The 23194-nt window shown below is 38.4% G+C and overlaps 1 protein-coding gene across 1 annotated transcript; it reads right to left on the reverse strand.

The window, feature by feature from the left end:
* Positions 1-2424: 2424 nt before the first annotated feature.
* MDH1 (malate dehydrogenase 1) lies at positions 2425-23011 on the reverse strand. Its single transcript, XM_025931840.2, has 9 exons — positions 22854-23011; positions 16787-16885; positions 15850-15946; positions 13174-13349; positions 10901-11023; positions 4570-4746; positions 3944-4057; positions 3309-3398; positions 2425-2765 (listed from the first exon to the last, which is right to left on the reverse strand). Exons 1-9 carry the CDS (start codon positions 22854-22856, stop codon positions 2640-2642), a joined length of 1005 nt encoding a protein of 334 aa, XP_025787625.1. The 5' UTR covers positions 22857-23011; the 3' UTR covers positions 2425-2639.
* Positions 23012-23194: the final 183 nt, after the last annotated feature.

Raw genomic sequence — 23194 nt, forward strand, 5'->3', positions numbered from 1 at the left:
ATGTGTCATTTCCTCAAGTTCTAGTAAAATGCTCTGAAAGGCCTGAGCCTTTCACAAATTATCACACACTTCTTAAGGGCACAATTTCCTGGGCCTGGACTGTTCATTAAGAGGAGACAAAAAAGTGCTTTATTCTCTTAGTCAGGGTGACAGAGGTGAATAGCATAAAGAAATGGCATACAGAGGTGACGATCAGCTTCAAATTGTGACTATTCAAACACAAAGCCATGCTTCAAAAGTACAGAAGCACTTTTGCTTGTGAGAAGTGAGAAATTGGTGAGAAATTATTGCTATAAGTAATCTACCAGATCTCTCCAAAGCCTTATGACCACTTCATTTGTTTACGTGACCCCTGATTTTAAGGAGTTGTTGAGGTTAATTTACGGAATCAATAGGCCAGTTTATCCAAAATGGATGACAAAATAGAGGTGAACACATTATTGAATTAATTTAATTTTAGGTCTTTCAGTTCTATCATGTGTTCTAGCTCTTACAACTTTTATACATTCTTTCTTCATATGACATTAAAAAAATGCATTAAATTTTGTCTTCATGCCCAATTAATTTACTTATTACAAAAAAAAAATTTTTTTAATGTTTATTTTTGAGAGGCAGAGCACAAGTGGGAGAAAGAGAGAGGGACACATAATCCAAAGCAAGCTCTGAGCTGTCAGCAGAGCTGGACATGGGGCTTGAGCTCACAAACCGTGAGATCATGACTTGAGCCAAAGTCAGATGCTTAACTGACAGAGCCACCCAGGTGCCCCTTTACTTACTTATCTTTGAAGTAAGCTCCATGCCTAGTGTGGAGCCCAATGCAGGGCTTAAACTCAGGAGCCTGAGATCAAGGCCTGAGCTGAGATCAAGAGTCGGATGCTTAACCAACTGAGCCACCCAGGTGCCCCGTAATTGCACTTCTTTTTTTTTTTTTTTTTTTAATTTTTTTTTTTTTTTTCAACGTTTATTTATTTTTGGGACAGAGAGAGACAGAGCATGAACGGGGGAGGGGCAGAGAGAGAGGGAGACACAGAATCGGAAGCAGGCTCCAGGCTCCGAGCCATCAGCCCAGAGCCCGACGCGGGGCTCGAACTCACGGACCGCGAGATCGTGACCTGGCTGAAGTCGGACGCTTAACCGACTGCGCCACCCAGGCGCCCCATGCACTTCTAAAGACAAGTGTGCCTTGTTTGTTTTCTTTTCTGGCTTATGTATCAAATGGAATGAAGGTAAAGATAAAAGAAGCCAAAAGGGAGGAACAAGATTATGTTCCTTCCTCCTGGAGACCTGCTGGTCTCCCTCTACTACCCTTTCTCAGCGGTTTTTAACTCAAGGAGCAGCTGGTAAAGAAATATTTGCAGAGTTCCAGATCCAGTGTCATAAGCAGAGTATAGAAGGGTGTGTTTGGAACTGAGAATAATTTAATAACTGGTATACATTCACACTTCTTATATATAAAATTAAAATAATTCATATGAAATTTTTATGCATCTGATTAATAAGTTCTTTTTAAAAAATGTTTATTTATTTATAGACAGAATCCCAAGCAGGCTCCACATTGCCAGTGCAGAGCCCAGACTCACAAATCATGGGATCATGACCTGAGCCGAAATCAAAAGTTGGGACACTTAACCAACTAAGCCACCACCCAGGAGCCCGTAATTGGTAACAGTTCCAAAAGCACTTTGCACTTGCTTGTTTTTCTCTTTTCTATATATAAAATACAAGATGATACAGTTTTATTTAATAGATCCAACTAGGTATTTGAGCACCCATGAAGAACACTAGATTAGGCCCTGAGAGATTTATATTATCTATTATGTACAATGAATTAAGTATAAGAATGGAAAGTGAGGTCTCTGGTCCTTATGAATTTTGGAAAAAAAGACTAATTTTTTTGAATAGCACTGTTTCTAGTAAGAAGCTTAGACTGAGGACATTCCCACTAGCATACATTTCTGTGGCATTTAGCAGTTATGAAATGTAAATTATTCCTTATCTGCTATAAGGTAATACATCAAGGCAAGATTTATTACCTTTTCATTCCATCACGAAAATGATTGTTCTAATTTCACCCAATGGCATTAAACTGTTAACACTATTTTTGCAACCTATTTAACAGATAATGTTAAAATCAAATTATCTACAGTGCACGAACTAACCTTTAAGATTTAAAATATGTAAGTGTTTAATAGTCTAATGTAGGGATGTTTAAAAATATATTCTACAGTAGAATGATTCATTATCACAAGATGGATTTTCCTATCCTGTTTATGAGAAGAGAATTATGCTTTATTTTGTAACATTTTCCATTTTTACTGCTTTTCTCTGGTTAAAAAAGAAATCACAGTACTAAACTGGGACACATGCAAGTTTGTTTTCTGAACAGAAATGAAATGTTAGCTGGAAATCAGAGTCTGAGTCGTCTTCATTTGAATATATATTTTATTTAGAATGCAGCACTAACAGCATGATGATAAACTGTCACAAATTTATACCAAGAAGCACACAATCTTTCAAATGTGTTGTTTTTTCGCAAGTAATTTAAGTATAGCATTATTGTTATTTGGTTACGAGAGTCAAAGACGACATTTAGATTCTTCAGCTCTGGAGCTTTTAGTAACATCAAAATGATTGTCTAGTCAGGCAGAAGAGAGAAATTCAAAAGCAGTTTCTTTTTCTTCTGCCAGTTCCTTTGCAGTTAGATCCATCTTCTCACGAGAGAAATCATTAATAGTGAGACCTTCAACAACCTTCCAGGTCTTGTTCTGTTTGAAAATAATTGCAAATAAAAGATTTACAATTAAATGAGAACTGATCTTCCAGCAAGCAACAACTCAGATTGAACTTTACGCTACAGGAGTATCTGTTTTTAAAGTCTGATTCTAAAGAAGCAAATCAAAATCCAGATCTTAACTAACATATAATTCTGGTAAAAATTCAACACTTGGATTTAAAACTCATTGAATCTAGAAAAAAAATCTTTAAATGAGGATTTAATTAGCAAACGTTAAAAAAAAAAAACTAATGACTTTCATATGGTCATAATAAAAATAAGATACTATTGGTAGGTATCCAATATTAGAGGCATAATAACAAAGTACATCTAGTGACAAGAGGTGAATCTTGCTTTCCAGATTAATTTCAATCTTTTAGTACCCTGACGTAGCGCTTCATACAATTTTAAAGTTGAGAAAAATGTCTAAACTTAGTAAAAGAACAACTTTCTAGACTAACATACCAATATTAATAAAAATATGTAACTACTCTCCCAGAAGGGAACAGAGGGAAATAACCCTAAAATACGATACCTTGATTGTAACAGGGAATGAGTACAGCAGATCATCAGGAATACCATAGGGGTTGCCATCAGAGATAATGCCCATGGACACAAATTCTCCCTAAAAACAATAATCAACGTTGTATATTCTCATGGTGCTTAGGAATTAGTTCACACAAGCAAATGAACATGAATTAACAAAACTAAACCAGGTAATGCTTTCTTACTATGTGCCTGACTTCAATACTGTATAAGGAAGCATCACCAGGCACTTCCATGACAGGTTAACTTCCATGTGTTATTATCTCATTCCACTCCTCCAATCCTTGTGAGAAGCAGGCCAGAGAAACTGAATTCTCATTTCCTAAATGAGGAAGCTATGGCCTTAATATACGTTTTAGGAAAAAAGTCACAGTCGCCAGGTGTGCTAGGTGTTTTCCATATATCATCTCATCTAACCCTTAACAACCCTGTGAGAAATGCCATGTAAAAGATAATCAAATGGTTCACAAAGTTTAAGTAACTTTCCCAAGATTTTTCAGCCAGTAGGCAGCTGAGCTGGGATATAAACCTAACCTTCCTGACTGCAAGGTTATGTTCTTTTCACAGCACAACATCAGAGGCCAAAAATGAAAGAGCGGCCTGTACAGATCATGGAGTCCTCACCTCTGGGGTTCCAAACCAGATGTCTCTGACATGGTCACAGATGGCTTTTGCAGCAGACATTGCGCTGGACAGCTTTCGAGCCTTGATGACAGCAGCACCACGCTGCTGCACAGTCTGGTTGGGGACAGGCAGAGACAGTATTACTTGATCATGACAGGAGAGTTTTTATCAATTCTGAGCTAATCCTGGGATGAAAGACTACAATCATAGTTTAATGTCTTCCCCTCCAAAATCATTCAACTACCTGGTGTGGGCCTTACCAATCTATCTGAATTATAAGCACCAGTCTTTCTGAAAAAAGGAAACTACAAATTCACAGAGTTTACTACATTCCATATAAAGAAATGGATCTCGTTATAAAGATGAACTGGATGACTGGAGGGAACTTTAGTTTTTTCTCATTTTAGCAATCAATCTTGACTGCCACACAACAGATGAGATCTGACTGGATCAAGATTGGCTGTGTATGACCTGCAAAGAAAGTATGTAGTCACCAGAGCAACTGTGAAAGGCCTGCTCTCCTTGAGAACCACTCCACCCCCATCCCTTGGAGAGACACTCAGGTCAGCAATGTGGTGTGTTTCTCTAGAGTTCTTTATGCATGGCTGTTAAGAGATTTTTCTTACTGTGATGAATTCTCCTTTGAGCCAGCTGTCATCTTTCAGAGCATCGTAAACACCAACTTCCTTTCCATGCAGTTTCACCTTGGCATGGCTGACATCTGGATACTGAGTTGAGGAATGGTTTCCCCAGATAATGACATTCTTTACATCATCAGAAGTCACACCAAGTTTAAGAGCAATCTAGTGAAATAGAAAACAAACACATTACTTAGACAAATGCTTTTTATTTCAAATTGTGCCTGACAAACCCTTAAAATAAAAAGCCTCTGAAACTTCAAGAAAACACACAAGTTATACTGATTTGTAAAATAATATAGTGTTAATTATTATTATAATAATTTACTGCTTGGTTATTTCCTAAAGCTCAACTGTATAAACAAAATGTGAACCCAAAAGATTACAAAGTAGACTATTTGAGAGCAAAGAGCACCTCAGTTTGTGCCTGACTTATCAGTATAGTGGGTTTATCAAATATAAAACACCAGCAAGAGATTAATATGGTTTGAATATATAAATGTGACCTTTGCTTTGTCGTTAATACTTACTTAGAGATGTCTCCTCAGTACTTCTGAGAATCAGGTTAGAATATGGGATTTTCTCCACATTTAGGGGAAATTTTTATTATATATCATAAAAATGAATTAGCTAAATTTCAAATAATCCTATGAAATTTTGGAGTGGGAAGGGATTCAGATTACCAAAAGTATGACTGTCCTCAGTTTATAGAACAGGGAACCAAAGGAAAGACTCTAAATGTCTCTAAAATGATACCAGAACTAACAATTTCTCATTGTAGGTTCAAAAAGCACTTGAGGGGACATCTCGCTGGCTCGGTTGGGGGAGCATGCGACTCTTATCTTGGGGTCATGAGTAGGCGCTCCATGCTGAATGTAGAGATTACTTAAAAAAAAACCAAAAAACTTAAAAAAAAAAAGTACTCTAGGATCCTGCATGCCTTATAGTCACATGACTATCAATTATACTATGTAGCCACACAAAGGGTTAGAAAGTTATGTTTGGGGCGCCTGGGTGGCTCAATCAGTTAGCATCCAACCTCAGCTCAGATCATGATCTCACAGTTCATGGGTTCAAGCCCCACGTTGGGCTCTGCACTGACAGTGCAGAGCCTGCTTGGGATTCTCTCTCTCCTTCTCTCTCTGCCCCTCCCTGGCTTGCACTTTCTCTCTCTCTCAAAATAAATAAATAAATAAATAAATAAATAAACAAACAAACAAACAAACAAACAAACTTGGAAAAAAAAAAGTTATGTTTTGAAAGATTTAAATAAACAAAATCAGTTCACTTATTTTGTTATTGCCTGATAAGATAATTTGCAAAAAGAAATTATGGTTAGTTACATGTATAATTTGTTCTTAATTAAGACAGCAGAATTATGATGGACCAGAAGGGAATGTTTTGGGAAAAAATTTTTAAGAACTGAATGTGTTAGGGTAACACTGTGGGTGATTTCTCTTTCTTTCATATTACCAGTAGAATGGGAGAGAAAAATAGCTGTGCCAGAGTTCACAGCTTTTGCATACATCAATAAAAGCACTCCATCCAAAGGATATATACTCTGATAATTTAAGAAGATTTAAAAACAATAAGGATAGCCCCAAATTGGAAACAACCCCAAAGTCCTTCAAGAATGGTTAGAAATGGTGGTCCTTCCATACAATGAAATAAATGGGAATAACTGCACAAATAATAAAAAGGAGTAAACTATTGATACAGGCAACAACTTGGATGGGTCTTAAAGGCATTAAACAGTATAAAAAAGTACAGGGATTCTCTGTACTATTTTTGTAACTTCTTAGTCTATATTCCAAAATAAAGAGTAAAAAGCAATAGACCAACCAACCAACCAACCAACCAAAAAGGACACTAATGGACAAGGCCAATACCTAAAATGCTTTCAATGACTTGATTCATCTTTACCCTAATTTATTCCAGCAAATAAAAATCAAATTGTGTTCACTTTCACTATAACCCTTAAAATTGAGACTTGTTTCTTAAATCCTACAATAGTTAGGGACGCGTGAATGGCTCAGTCGGTTGGGTGTCTGATTTTGGCTCAGGTTGTGATCTCTCATGGCTCAGGCTTTGCACTGACAGTGCTGAGCCTGCTTTGGACTGTCTCCCTTCCTCCCTGTCCCTCCCCCACTAGTGCTCTGTGTCTCAAAAATAAACATTAAAAAAATTAAATCCTACAGTAATTGGAGGATTTTTTTTTAATATGAAATTTATTGTCAAATTGGTTTCCATACAACACCCAGTGCTCATCCCAACGGGTACCCACCTCAATGCCCATCACCCACTTTCCCCTCCCTATCAACTTTCCCCCCATCAACTCTGAATTTATTCTCAGTTTTTAAGAGTCTCTTATGGTTTGCCTCCCTCCCTCTCTGTAACTTTTTTTCCCCCTTGTCCTCACCCATGGTCTTCTGTTAAGTTTCTCAGGATCCACATAAGAGTGAAAACATATGGTATCTGTCTTTCTCTGTATGACTTATTTCACTTAGCATAACACTTTCCAGTTCCATCCACGTTGCTACAAAAGGCCATGTTTCATTCTTTCTCATTGCCAAGTAGTATTCCATTGTGTATATAAACCACAATCTCTTTATCCATTCATTAGTTGATGGACATTTAGGCTCTTTCCATAATTTGGCTATTGTTGAGAGTGCTGCTATGAACGTTGGGGTACAAGTGCCCCTATGCATCAGCACTCCTGTATCCCTTGGGTAAATTCCTAGCAGTGCTATTGCTGGGTCCTAGGGTAGATCTATTTTTAATTTTTTGAGGAACTTCCACACTGTCTTCCAGAGTGGCTGTACCAGTTTGCATTCCCATAATCGGATGATTTTTAAAAATTAACTTACAATTTTGTTTCTGACATTTAAATCACTTCTCATCTAAACCCTGCTTCATCTGGAGTTCTGCAAGTATTAGGACTATTAAAGCACATCAGTCTTCACAAAGTAGTTGGATAGCTTGTTTCTAGAGAATCCAGCTACTGATCTGCTTCGTGGTCGAGGCAGAGTGGTATGAGGTACAATGAGTACCATTTTCTGTGCTATGACCTTCCTGGACTTGGGAAGAATTGCTCTTACTTGTATTTAGTAGTTATCATAGAGAAAAGGGAAAATTTACCCAGGGCAAGCAACCTAAGATGTCTGTGACCAAGAACTAAGAACCTATACCTTTGCTGAATATCAGCCTTAACTGCTCCAGGGTACGGTGAAGACAAACTGCTTCCAGGCCTCTCCTCCCTCCAGGAAGCTCCTTCCTTCTTTTGTCCTTTGCTTACTTCCTCTTTTTTTTTTTTTTATTTATTTACTGAGTTAATCCATTTCTGTCTGGACAGCAAAGGCCAGTACTTTGCAGATGTAGTTTCTAAATTTCATTCGTGTCAGAGCGTCTAAATTCACGTGTATCCAGGATTGCACTTCCTTGCTCCATTACATGCTGTCATGTCTGCCATGTAGACCTGTTAAACAGTTTTGGACTGATTCTCCAGCCCCAGTAAATTTCTTCCCCCTGGTACCAGCTAACTAGTTGTACTGGCAAATTACCCTGTCAGCATACATATGCAGCTCTGGTTTGCAAATACACAGGGGAATTCTGCAGGTGTTAGACAGTCACTGGGTATCTAGGCCCTGATTTCCAAAATGAACTACGTTAAGACTAGCAACATTCATGTATGAAATAGTCTTGCATTTGTTATTTTTCTCACTGGATTAACAACTTCTATGGGAGGAAGAAACTGCTTTTTCAAAAACTTCCTACAAGCTCTCACTGTGCCAGACTGACATGCTGGAACATGTGCCAAAAGTTAAAGTCTAACAAGACTGCTTTTTTTCTCTTTCCTCATTAGACTTTTGCCCCTACAGGGAAAAGGGTTTCAGGCACTGGGACAAAGTGTCACTTAATAGTACCTCTGTAAGCAGAATTTTCCAGTGTCTGCCTCCACCAAGGCCTCAGTTCAAACAGCAGAAAACCAAGTTTGTCAGGGTCCTTACCTTTTTCCCTGTTGCATGTAGGTAACCATCTTGCAATCCAGAGCCAAGAAATTCAACAATGTTTCGTAGTACCCAAATGTCTCCACTCATTCAAACTAACTCCTGTTCCTTCCACCCACCAGATTCTAGCTAAAAAGTAAGGAAGAAGACAGCTTACAGCCTAAAGCCTCACAGGAAATATTTGCAATTTAAGCTTGTTATCGGATGGCCTTCTAAATTAATTGAATATTCAAGGAGATGTATATGAGGTATGGCTCTTCTCAACTTTTGGTTATATCCTTCTTACTACTACTAACTACAAATCATTAATAGTAAGAGCAACCCACTTTTATTTAGTTTTACTATGTGACAGGTACCATGATAAGGGCTTAATGTAGATCTTATTTAATCCACATAGCTTCCCTCTGAGATAGACAGAATTATTATCGCATTTCATACCTTAAATATACTTTCTCAAGGTCACAGAACTAGTAAGAGTGGACTTAGGTCACCTGACCCTGCTACGTAAGAACACACCTAGGGGTTTGGACTCAGATGAATCTAGGTGGCAGGATCCCTGACCTCTCTGGGCTTCAGGTTTCTTATCTGTAAAATACAGATAATAACATACCTCATATGGTTATTAGAAGAATTAAATGATAAATTACATGTAGACCATTCCGCTTAGGGTAGAAGCTTAACAAGTATCAATTCTTTTCTTCCTTACTAGGTACTCCAAAGCTGAAAGTTGATCAATTCTCAGTTTAAAGCAGTGGTTTTTCAACTTAGACCTCACACCATCTTTTGACAAAAACTTTTCTTGAAACTAAAATTGTTTTTAAAAAAAATGTTTATTTATTCATTTTGAGAGAGACAGAGAGAGAATGAACGAGGGTGGGGCAGAGAGAGAGAGAGAGAGAGAGAGAGAGAGAGAGAGAGAGAGAGAGAGAATGAATCCCAAGCAGGTTCTGTGCTGTCAGCACAGACCTGACATGGGACTTGATCTCATCATGAACCATGAGATCATGACTTGAACTGAAATCAAGAGCTGGACACTTAACTGACTGAGCCACTCAGATGCCCCAACAAGGTTGCGTTCTTTAGAAGGAACAGCGGGGAGCCTATGTGGCTCAGTCAGTTGAGTGTCCAACTCTTGATTTTGGCTAAGGTCATCATGATCCCAGGGTCATGGGAATGAGCCTTGTATTGAGCTCTGTGCTGAGTGTGGAGCCTGCTCAAGATTTCTCCCTCCCTCTCCCTTTGCCCCTCTCCCCCACTCATGCTCTCTAACATAAAATAATTTCTAAAAATGAAGAAAAAGGACTAAATTCATACACTACCTAACAGTGATGACCTGTTTATGAGGAGGCATGGTCAGAAAAGTGTTAAGGAAAAGGAAAGAGGTTATGTCCAAGAACCCTGAACTTTGTCACGGCTTTTGAAGGGCACCAGGATTGTCTAGACCCAATAAAGCCTAGGAGACCAGTACAGATAATTGGCCGTGGCTTCTCATTTTTTTAAAAGGCTACTGTTATTACCCTGGTCACTGACTCCTTGGCACATTTATCTAAGACTCCAAGGGGTAAGGGCACTTGAGAACAATTAAAATTTAGTTGCTAAGAAGTGGTAATTAAGAAGTTTTATGGAAACAATGTAGAATAGCAAGAAGACAAAAAAATAAAATTAGATATAAAATTAAAAAATCTGAATCTGATTGCTTAGCTATAGGGAAAAAGGAAACAATCACATAAAACACAAAAAACTGAAATCTTTCTTTCTATAATGTTCTATATATCTCACAAAAATCAACTATGCATTGTCATGTTAATTATCTATACTAATGACTGATTTTTTAACTACTACAGTAAGAGACCATTAGGAACAGCATTTTAAATATAGTTAGCAAATGAAATATAGTGAAGAAAATTTTTTTTCAAAAAATTTTTTTAAGTTTATTTATTCTGAAAGAGAGAACAAGAGAGCATTGAAAGGGCAGAGAGAAAGGGAGAGTGAGAGATCACAAGCAGGCTCTGCGCTCTTAGCGCAGAGCTTGATGCGGGGCTCGAGCTCACAAACCGTGAGATCATGACCCGAGCTGAAACCAAGAGTCAGACGCTTAGCCGACTGAGCCACCCAGGCACCCCTATAGTTGAGAAAATTAAGTATGAAGCTCAGCGTCCTTAGGAGCCTAGATTTAAAGACTCCCTAATAAATGAGAAAAGCTTCCTACTAAACAAAAACAATAAAATAAAGTAAGTTTCAGCTACTTTAAAAGTGAGAGAAAAAGGTTTTAAAGTTGAACATTCGTAAGATTTTAAAAGGTGTTTTCCTACCTGAGCTTTAGCTCGGTTGTGATCCAAACGAGTCAAGCAACTGAAGTTCTCCTTGGGGATGGACGGTGCCGACTTACAGGCAGTCAGGCAGTTGGTATTGGCTGGGTTTCCCACCACAATAACCTAGGAGGCATAGCACCGTTATAGACCACATACTGATTAACTAAACTATCTTAGAATAGGACTGACGAATGTGTAACATGTAGTCTTTGTGTCAAGTTTGTGTGAACAAAATAGGCAAAGTTACCACTGCAGTTTCTACTGTATTTCCACCCCATTGTTAGTGTTTGGTACAATTACGCAAAACGTGTCTTTAAGAAAGCTACCAGTATGTACACAAGTTGCTGTCCAGGTGACAGTGTCCAAGACCTGAGGTCCATGTCTTTCTATTTTGTTTTGTGCCAAAACAGAGACAAATCATTTATCTAATTGCCACACACACACACACACACACACACACACACACACACACACAACCCTAAGTAATCCAAGGCTCTAAGACATCAATTCATTCATAAAATTTTCCTTTTTTTTTTTTCCTTCCTTCCATAAAAGTAATCCAAGAAAGAAATTCTACTTGAGCAGTTCACTTTAGGACAATGATTTGTCTTTATTAATTGAGAGTATTTTCAATCTTGCCTAATCTTAAGAATTAACTGGGATTTGCTAAATTACAGATTACCAAATCCTACCCATCCATACCTACTGAGAAGGGAGAAGAATCCTTAGAAGAAAGCACTTTAGGCTACTTTTTTTTTTTTTATTTGGGGAGGTACAGGATACACTGCATTATAATACAGTATAGGAAAATATACAGAAAAATCCACCATGGACTTTTTCATTCAAGTTTTTAAAATCTTGGGGCGCCTGGGTGGCTCAGTCGGTTAAGTGGCCGACTTTGGCTCGGGTCATGATCTCACGGTCCGTGAGTTCGAGCCCCGCATCGGGCTCTGTGCTGACATGACAGCTTGGAGCCTGGAGCCTGTTTCGGATTCTGTGTCTCCCTCTCACTCTGCTCCTCCCCTGTTCATACTCTGTCTCTTTCTGTCTCAAAAATACATAAACGTTAAAAAAAAAAATTAAAATCTTTAATAAAATTATATACTTACCAGGAAATAATGCAAACTTACCGAAAAGCTGCAAGAATAGTACAGAGACTACCTCCCACATCCTTTTTACCCAGATTCCCCAACTTGCTCCATCTCTCTCCTCTCTCTCTCTCTACACACACACACATACACACACACACTATATCCTTAGTCTTTTTTTTTTCTTTTTTTTGGCCCATTTGAGAGCAAGCTGAAGACATGATACCCCAATGCCCCTAAGTACTCCAGTGTCACTGTGTATTTCCCTAAAAAGGACACTTTTGGCTGAGGGGTTAATTACTGTGGAAGCAGTACCACAACTCCAAGCAGCCTGGAGCAGTCCAAACAACGTTGTAATTTTTTGAGACCTATGGATTTCTCCTCAACTTATTTCTACTGTTTTCTATTAATGACTATAGAAGATAAAAGTAAGCTATTTGAAATGAATTCTACAGAAAGCAAAAATTCAGATATATGTATATTATTATAATAGAACATTGTAATTGGCAACTTTAAAAATCTTAAACATTTTCTCTTACTTTTGTTTAAAGTCAGGATAGGGGGAAAAAAAAGTCAAGACAGGGAAGAATAACTATCAAAATCAATAAAACCTCTAATCAGTAAGCCTTTTAGCTATGACAACTAAGTTCTAGTTAACTGATATTTAATTGGTAAAAGAGGTCTTATTATAATAATAAGACAAATTTAGAAATAAAGTACCTTGAACACAAAGAGAAAAGGAAGTTACACCAATTCCATTCCTCAAGAGACAAGCATATCAAAATTCCTCTGAACTGAGAAAATCTGAGCATTTTAGAAGACACACCTCTCATTGCTGAGAATGCAACTTACAGCCATCTCTCTCTACAATCACAAATCCAAATTCTGAACAAATATTTCCACACAGCTAAAAGGCACCAGAAAGTTCTGTGCCTTCTCTAGAAGTCTCTAAATTAATACTGAATTTCCATATTACAGTAATGAGCAAACTATTTTTGAAAACCTCTAAATAAAAATTTCTACATTATAGGGAAAAAAAGTTTTATCAAGCAAAATTCTCTATTTACTGACCACAGCACAGAACTGGGGGGGGAGGGGGAGGCAAATAATTTTGCCTCCACTTAAATGCTGAAACAAATTTTAAATGCTGATAATGAAAACCCCCATAAAATACTATATGGTCACCTTAACTGACTTCTTGGCATATTTCTCCAAGGCTGCACCCTGGCATTTGAAGATTTTCACATTTGCTTTCAGTAAATCTTTCCTCTCCATGCCATCCCTTCTTGGCATGGAGCCCACAAGAATGGCCACATCCAGGTCTTTGAAGGCAATATCTTCTTTATCTGTTGCGATGACATCTGTGAACATGGCAATAAATATGGAGAGCTACTGAAACACCAAAGTCTGAGGTCTTCTTTTTCACATTGCATCTACCCAGTACTTCTTTCCCTTTGCAGCAAATGTTAACATTTATATATCATAATGTTTAAAGTTTTAGGGGCCTAAGAAGGGAAAGACAATACAGTCAACAAACAGAACATCAGCAGAAATGTAAATTACATTTATTTTGCTTTTCCTATTTCAGTAATTGTTTCAAATCCAAAAACTCTATAGCTGTTTGTTCTATAATCAAAGATTGTACAAGGTATAATAATAAGTTTCAAAGCAACATGTTATTCACACTACCACAGCATGAAAGAGAAACTAATTTATCTATTTTTACGTTGTAATTACTTTAAGGTCTAAGATCTGAATCACACATTCAAAATAATGTTTATTGAGGAGTTTTGTGCCAGGAAGAACACTATGAATTTTATTTTATTGAATTTAACTTTAATATTTGATACATGAAGACAAAGAGGTTTAAAGAGATTAATTAGCTGCCATCAAAAAGCAGTGAAGCTATAATTCCAGCCTGGGTTGGTCCAGAGGTCAACCACTATTCTACTATGTTAGTCCAATAAACATCCACCACTTGTTTTTTGATTAAAGAACATATATCATCACTCTCCTTTGTTGATAGTATCAAAAAGGCCATGACTAGTGCTACAGACTAAATGTTTTTGTCCCCCACAAAATTCATATGTTGAGACCGAATCCCCAATGTGATGGTATTAAAAGGTGGGGGTCTTGTGGGAGATGATTAGGTTAGAAGGGTACAGCTGTTATGAATGAGATTAGTGTCCTTATAAAAGAAGCCTCAGAGAGCTCCTTCACCCCTTCCATTTTGCGAGGACACAGGAAGACAGTGGTCTATGAACCAGGAATTGGCTTCTCACCAGAATGTGACCATGCTGGTACCTTAATCTTGGATTTCCTAACCTCCAGAACTCTGAGAATTATTTTTGTTTGTAAGCCACTCAGTCTATGGTATTTTTGTTATAGTAGCCCAGATGGACTAAGACAACCAGGATTCAGCATTGTCACTGGTAAATTTTTACGGTGGTCAACTTGTGTCACAGTAAGGGTGCTGTAAAGCCCCCAACAGGTATACAAAGAAACATTACTTAGTCAGGGGGAATCTTCTTCCGTGACATGTATCCTTATTTGCAGAACTTTCCCTCTCTGTTCACAGCTGATCGGGGACAAGCTATTAACTAGACCCATTAGACAGAGCAGAGGAACTCAGCAGAGAAAGGAATAAAAATGCAACAATGCAATAAAGTTGATTTGGAAAAAGAGGGTGAGTTGTGTGTCAACTATACTTCAATTTAAAAAAAGAAAAGAAAAGAAACGAAACGAAACGAAACGAAACGAAACGAAAAGAAAAGAGAGCCAGAAGAATAGCTTGCACTCTCTTATACAATATGCACCCACATGATTTAGGCAGCAGAGTACTCCTTCTAGTAAATGTCTATTGAACAGACATATGAATTCTGAGCATGGTTTCTCTTGAGTGTGCATATATTTTGTTCTGTGTGAACTTATAGAATATTAGTTAATCCTTACTAAAAGAAAAAGATCATAAAGTATACGTAAAGAAAAATATTCAAATTAGTTTACAACTTGACCTAACATTTTAATGAAACGTTTGTGAAATTTGATGAAAAGACTTCTGTCTTACATTTGTGCAACAGTTCAACGACTCTCAAAGGCTCTTAGCAGAACTCTCATGGGCTTTCAAACTATGCAGCATACGATTAGGACAATTTATGCTATATCTCAATCTGATAACGGCTGTGGGTCGAGACTCTACGTGAGGGACTAACCAATTTCCAGCCTCACGGCAATATGGCTTTGGAAGACATCACTTAGAGTTCAAAAGTTCTCCATTAAAGGCGCTATTACTTGTTAAATAGATTTTAAATAACAACATAATGTGAACAATCTCAGGTGTATAACTCTTGTGTGATATTATGCTTAGTTAGGTAAATCATATATAAGCACCTTGGAAAAAAGGCATAGTTTTTAACCGACACGAGTTATTTCTTGCTTTTACCCTTATTTATTCTTGATATACATCTTACCAAGTAGTTGTAGCTCAAAATACAAAAACACTTTTATATAAAAAAATTTTTTTTTAATCTTTATTTATTTTTGAGAGAGAGAGAGAGAGAGAGAGACAGAGAGAGACAGATAGACAGGGCGTGAACAGGGGAGGGGCAGTGAGAGGGAAACACAGAATCTGAAGTAGGCTCCAGGCTCTGAGCTGTCAGTACAGAGCCCGACGCGGGGCTCGAACTCACAAGCCGCGAGATCATGACCTGAGCCAAAGTCGGACGCTCAACTGACTGAGCCACCCAGGCGCCCCCGAAAACACTTTTATGAAAGAGTTTCTAATTGAGAGGCTGGTTAAAAATCTCTTTTTTGAATGACATAGAATACTATAATATCCTTTTCTCCTCCACCCCAACTCACCTTTCAGGAGGGGAAGGGCACAGTCTTGCAGTTCCATTAGGACACCATCTAGGACACCCATCATGGGAGTGATATCCAACAGCACAAGAATTATAGGCTGCCAAATAAATAGCCAACGACAGCATCTGTCAGTGTAGCTTATGTCACTCAGTCACAAAAAAGTCCTCCTGCAGAGTTTTTGCTTATTTGGTGTATGTATGTGTATAATTCCCATTATTAGTTATAATTATTTTAGGAGGTCAGGTTATCATCCCACTTTCAGAAAAAGGAATGCTAGAAAACCAGCAACAGTGTGCTAATAGACAAAGTAAAAGGAATCACCACTATTGAATTTTAAAGGAGTATACAGGGAAGAAATACCAAATTGAAGTGACATGCCACAGCTCACTCGTATGGTTCATAGCTGTATACCTGATTTTAGTTCATGAAAAGCTAAGTATAGTGTCTGGCATGAAGGAAGAACTTGATATCCATGGGTGAAGAGAAATAATAGATGAATACTTTAGAAACGGACTTTAGTGTAACCAGACCTGCTGGAATAGGGAGTGCCTGCTTTAAACTGGAACACAGATTTGCCTGTCCAACTATTTTGTGTCTAAAGACCACTGGCAAACAAGGAAGTCCTAATTCAGTAGCTTTCTCTCCCACATGACTCTACTAGTTACTGTTACTAGTAAAAATCTTCCACTGACTGACTAATACCTGCTGGCTGTACCCAGTCAACAAAATACAGTATGTGGAATAGTTCTGATCTACAAAGCATTTTCAATGCCTGGAAGAGCACATATTAGTAAGATACCACTTACATTCATAGCAGTGTGCCTACTACATTTATTGGGATAACCCATTCCTTCATCATTTAAACATTTCTTTGAAACTAAATACAGGGTTTATTGACAATGTTCTAATTTTGATTTGAGGTATGTAGAAGACCTACCTGGTCTTTACCAAAGACAGATCCATTTCCAATACTGTACAGCAGTGAATATGCAATTTGACCAGCTGCTCCAGTCACAAGAACTCTGATTGGTTCAGACTGTAATGAAAGAGACTCATTAATTAACATCTTATTTACAAATGCTGTTGTATCCTAAAGATGTTCAGGATGTTCTCTGTAACAAGACAAGCACATACTTTAAAAGTTACTGTAAAATTAAAATTTTTTTTTAACATTTACTTATTTTTGAAATGCACAGAGAGATAGAGTGCGAATGGGGGAGGGGCAGAGAGAGAGGGAGACACAGAATCTGAAGCAGGCTCCAGGCTCCAAGCTGTCAGCACAGAGCCTGACGCGGGGCTCGAGTTCATGACTGTGAGACCGTGACCTGAGCCGAAGTCGGCCGCCCAACCGACTGAGCCTCCCAGGTGCCCCAAAAGTTACTGTGAAATTTTAAAGTTTCTTACCATTTGGCTTAGTAGAGGACTAACTTATTTCAGACTTGTCCAGTAAATATAGCATGCCCAAATCTGGAACATGTGTCCGTCCTTTGGCTGTGTTATTTCTGTGGTGTTATTTACCTCTGTAAACCTGGATTTACTTACAAAATCGTATCTATCTTTTTAAGGCTATTTTGCCACTGAAATAGGCCTAAGGATGTTGAGGTGCCTTATATGGTGATATAAACTCTCGTAGTCACTAGAGCCTTATGCAGATCTCCCCACTCCCACCTGTTCAATAGAACCCTCACACCAGGAAGAGGAATAATAGTGGCTAAAGTTTTCTATTTACAATGAATCAGAAAATTTTAATGAAACTACTAATCATGATTCAACTTAACTACTTGAAGGAGGAAAATTAAGCCTTTATTTTTTATGTAAGGAGAAAGAAAAACAAGAAAATGACATCTTGATTATAATAAATTTTAGTATTAAATAACAACAAAATAATACAGTGACAGTTGACAACCCGACTCCAAGGGAAAATTAATTTTAAAAGAGAAGTACAGAGAGAATAGTTATAACAGAAGTTGCCTTATAGACCTTAACAGATCCTGAACAAAACACAGACATATGGACAAAAATAATAACTAATATTCAAAATGATGATCCAGAGTCACAAAAAAAAAAAAAAAAAAAAAAAAAAGCTCAGAGAATTAAAAAGATAGAAATATTTCTTTTAAAAAGAGTTAAACAAAAATGTTTGGAACTTAGTGGATACATTTACTTAGATGGAAACATTTAATCAAGGTGAACTGTTCCTTTCCTTGACAATGCTGGGTAAATGGACTTCTTCTGTATCACCCATATTGTTACCCACAGGAGAGAAGTGGCCCACTGAAACGAATGGTGAAAGAAGCCTGTGATTTCTTTATATTTAGAATTCTCTCTTCCAGGTGAGTCATGTCTTTGGGATAGAAGGAGACTATGTCCGATGACCTTCCAACCCTAACCTCTGAAGGTCAGCAGCACTTAGCAATTTGGTACCCATAGAAATCAAAGGAAAAAATTCTCAAAGAAGTACCAACTGTTGTAGAGAAACAAGTCTGTACATAGCAGACAATGTATGCTTTCTTCCCAAAGATGTGACCAGAGTATGAGTGGAAAAAAGGAGAAAACTATGGAGAGTAACTATGAAGGTTATTCCTTGACCTTCTAGGTCTCTTCCCCATCCTCTTCACCAACTTTTCCCCTAGGCCTTCCCTACCCCTAAAAAGACAAAATACGGTAATTCCCCAAATAAACCAATTTTATTACAATACATACTTCTGTTTCCAAAGAGACTTTAGGTTTATAAAGAATACTAAAACTAATTGTATATGGTTATTTTTTATCATATGGCCTTTACTTCTAGGTCTCTTCCCCATCCTCTTCACCAACTTTTCCCCTAGGCCTTCCCTACCCCTAAAAAGACAAAATACGGTAATTCCCCAAATAAACCAATTTTATTACAATACATACTTCTGTTTCCAAAGAGACTTTAGGTTTATAAAGAATACTAAAACTAATTGTATATGGTTATTTTTTATCATATGGCCTTTACATGTTAATTGTCATTTTCTCCTCTTCCCTTGAAGTAGAGTGGGTGAGGAAAGGGGAATAGAGGAAGAAATTATTCCCCCTTTCTCTTTAGAATGCAATCTTCTTTTTTTTTTTTTTTTAATTTCTTAACATTTATTTATTTTTGAGAGACAGAGAGAGGCAGAGCATGAGCAGGGGAGGGGGAGGGAGAGGGAGATTCAGAATCCGAAGCAGGCTCCAGGCTCTGAGCTGTTTGTCAGCACAGAGCCCCACGTGGGGCTTGAACTCATCATGACCTGCGAGACCATGACCTGAGCTGAAGTCGGAAGCTCAACTGACTGAGCTACCCAGACGCCCCCCTTCTTTTTTTTTTTTTAAATGTTTATTATTTTTGAGAGAGAAAGAGAGAGAGAGAGTGGGGGAGGGGCAGAGAGGGAGACACAGAATCTGAAGCAGGCTCCAAGCTGTCAGCACAAGAGCCTGACGTGGGGCTTGAACTCACAAACTGAGATCATGACCTGAGTGGAAGTCAGAAGCCACCCAGGCGTGCAATCTACTTAAGGCCAGGGGCTTTGTTTTTATTTTATTTTATTCTATTTTATTTACTTTGTATTCCAACCGCCTACAACAATGCCTGGCATGTAGCTGGAGCTCAAATACTTGCTGAAGGAATAGCTGGGTCTTGTAAAATGACTACTGAAAACCTGGAAATGTAAAAGAATTGTTTGGAAGCAAACCTAACATGCTTTAAAAATTTGTTTAAGATATTTTATTCGTATATACTCGCATTGAGAAGGTTGGAAACTTACTGACCACAATAAAGCCAGCTATAGTTGGCAAAATTATGTCACTAGTTCTAATGATAGGGTCTTATAAATCAACTGATAAACCGTTATCTCACTTCATTCATTAAACAATACACTAATGAATCTTTATTATGTACTTGGTACTACTTTAGGCCAGAGAATTCATTATTGAACCATGTGCAGGAAACAAGAGGATAACCCAGTTTTCTAAAATAAGGGCTAGAAAGGTGGCAGCGTGTAATACAGAGATAGCCTCTAGACCCAGAGGTTCTGGTTTTAAATCCTGACTTTACTACTCATTTGCTGTATGTTTTCGGCAAGTTACTTAACCTCTCCGTATTCAGTTTCCGCACAGTAAAATGTAGATAATGACAGCACTACCTAACAAATAAGGTAGTTATAAAGGATTGAGGGAATTAACACAAAAGCATTAAGAACAGTATGTAGCAAATACTATAATTATAGGTCTCTGTCACCATAAAATTTTCCTCTAAGGACTATTATACCCTGTGTTTTTCTACTTACATGTCTGTTACTCTCTACTGGACTGTGAACCACCACCCCCTTGCAGTGAGAGAGGTCCACCTTTGACTCAAATTTGCACGCCCAGATAGTGTCCAACAAATATTTGTTGAATGAATGAAAGTGCAGGGTTAAGAAACATATAAACACATGCTACTTCAGTGTAAAGCAAGCCAGGATAAGAAATGAAGGGGAAAGTGAGTATCACTATCTGTAAAGCTTACAGGTAGATGGTTAGAACACAGTAATGTAGTCAATCTTAGGCATTAATTTTAGCTGCTAATAAAGTGTTCCCAGGACCACAGTCCTTAGAGAAGGGGTTGTGGCCAACTAGTGAACAACTACTAATTCCATCTCAGCAGTTTCCTTCTATGTCCATGAGCAAATTATTTCCACAGATAGGTAATTCTGTCTTGTTAAGAGGATAGGAAGCCTAGTCAAGTGTCTGAATGTTTGATTATGAAATGGGAAAGGATGTGTGTATTTGGTTCTTTTTGCTCTTTGCAACACTGCATTTGAAAAGCAGGAGGGTGGGAGATTCCTGCTGACTTTCCACAACGTTACAGTGTGAAGACAGGTTACTATTCTTTGCTTAGACATCTGGGCAGTCAGCCAAGATCCAAAGAAGGAATGTCTTTGCTCTTGGCAGGGCTCTAATGACCTTCCTGCAGATTCAGACGCTTGTGCATGTCTCAGTTGTCAAGCTTGAATAGAAGTGCTCCTTCTGTTATTCTACAGAAAAACCCATGTATTCGTTTTTTTCTTTCTAATTTACATCTATTTCTGTAATATAAAAGACAAACTATCATTTAGATTCCTTCATACAGTTAATTCTTGCTGTCACTCCCAATTCCCACTTAAAAAAAAAAATTGCTTTGAACAGCTTGCAAAAGATGGCCCCTTTTAAACTCAATGATTGTTCACATCCTCTCCTGAGGAGGAAAGAAGACTGAGTCACATGAGACTGCTGTCAGTTTCAGGAAACCGACAGGAGTATTTTTTCTTATGGACATCTCTGTGTTCTCTGGTGCCCAGGTGACCTTCTGGGGGTGAGGCCTGGTTGTATCTACTGCGTAGCAAAACAACCTAAGAAATGGGGGCCCAGGATTCTCTCTGTGACTTTGGGAAAATCATTTAACCTCATCAGGCTACTTTTATTTTATTTATTTATTTTGAGAGAGAGACCGGGGCGAGGGGCGGGATAAGGAGGTTGGTGGTGGTGGTGGAGCGAGAATCCTAAATAGGCTCTGCCACTGTTAGCGCGCAATCACCAGGCTACCTTTTAAAATTAGATTAAATAATCTCCAAATTCCCTTCCAATCCTAGAATTCCAATATTCTGAATTGCAGGGAATAAAGCTATCAGGTAATATAAATGCTGATAAAATACTTGTTTGTATCTGCAGTATGAACTTGTATCTGCCTCCAGAACCTCAGCTACTGAAAATAAATTTTCAAAATAACTTGGTAATTGTACGGCACAATATGGTAAGGTGAAAAAAGCTGTAAGACCCTTGGGAGCAAACCGGTGTATGACCTTGAGCAAATAATTCTTTGGGTTTCATTGAACACAATTTTAAGATTTGAAGTAGGGCAGATTTATCAAGATGAATTTAAAAGGTCCTATCCAGTTCTAAAATTATAAAGTCTCATGTTCTCTAAGTACCCTGCATTCTTGCTAAGATTATTAGGTCAGAGACCAAACCATCGTTTAAATGACTAATTATAAGTAAGAAACCGAGATTTAAGAGTTAGTAGCTACTAAGAATTAGTAGCTGTCACCACTGGCCCCTTATAAAGGTAGAGGAGGTAGTAATCCCCTTACCTTGAAAATATGGCTTATCGGGTTCAGGAAAAATTCCAATTCATTTAAATACAGCGGAAATAATGGAGGAAGAACAACTTCAACTATAAATACAAGTACTGAAGAAATTTCTGTCTGATGTCAAATGTCACCTTCAAACAGCATGCAGATTATTTCTACGTCAGAGTTGCCTCACCTCCCCCTCCCCCCGCCTTGCAGCAGAGACAAAATATGGTGATCTAGGTACCCAGACCTTCACAAGATGGTTACATTGTGTAATATTAAAAGTAGTGGCTCTAGAATTCGTAACACACAGATCAGTGCTAGTGATGCCGCCACTGCACCACTTCCTGGTTTTACAAAAGATCAATGAACAGGTTTTAAATAACATTTTGTGAAATTAGATATGGCGGAAACACAGCTCTTGAAAACGTCGATTGTAATCTGGAGCACCTGGTAAGCACTATCTTTAACCAAGGGCTCTCTGCTTTCAAGGGCTTTGTGAGAAAAGCCTTTAAAAAACACTATGGGCTCAAGGAAGAAAAAGAGGCTAAGATCCAACACCCCTCCTCCCATATCATCCTTATCAAGCCCTATAATTGTGCTTTGGAGAAAACCCGAAGCTTCGTATTTTGCATCCCCGCCATGCAGCAGGACTGAGATCGCGCCTCTCCAGTGATGAACTTCTCTGGAGTCCTTGTAAGAGCCCCTAGGTGGAAATCAACCCCGTCCCAATTACTGGGTCACTGCGAAAGCCCCCAAAAGAGGATTCGAGGCTTTACTAAAGCCCTCCAAGGACAGTGCTTTGCACAGCCGTCCCCTCCCTCCCTCTCCCAACAAGTCCTTCAAGTGCAAGAAACCCCACACAAGGGCGCGAAAGTCGAAGGTAAGCAGGATGCAGGGGCCCACACTCACCATGATTAGGAACTGCGCGAACAATTTCAGCACCTGCAAAACGAGCCTCCGCGAATCCGGTCACCTCTACCGCAGAACGGACTTACGGAGGGCGAGCAATGTGAGAAAGAAAAGCTCCCAACCGCAGCGCCCTCTGGGAACTGTAGTTTATGCTGCCCAGATTCTGGCGCACTCTCCAACTCATTTCCTTCAAGTGTTGAACTACACTTCCCGAGGTCAGAGAGCCCACTCACTCCCTTCTCCCTGCGCTCTTCGCGGATTGCAAAGTAGTCCCTGAGGGCCCGCAGCTGTGATTGGAAGACAGCGATGAGCAGAAGATTTGTGCTTAAGGGAAAGGACCT

This window comes from Puma concolor, chromosome A3 (assembly GCF_028749965.1).
Source record: "Puma concolor isolate L17-30 chromosome A3, mPumCon1.1.hap2, whole genome shotgun sequence".
In the NCBI taxonomy this organism is placed as follows: domain Eukaryota; kingdom Metazoa; phylum Chordata; class Mammalia; order Carnivora; family Felidae; genus Puma; species Puma concolor.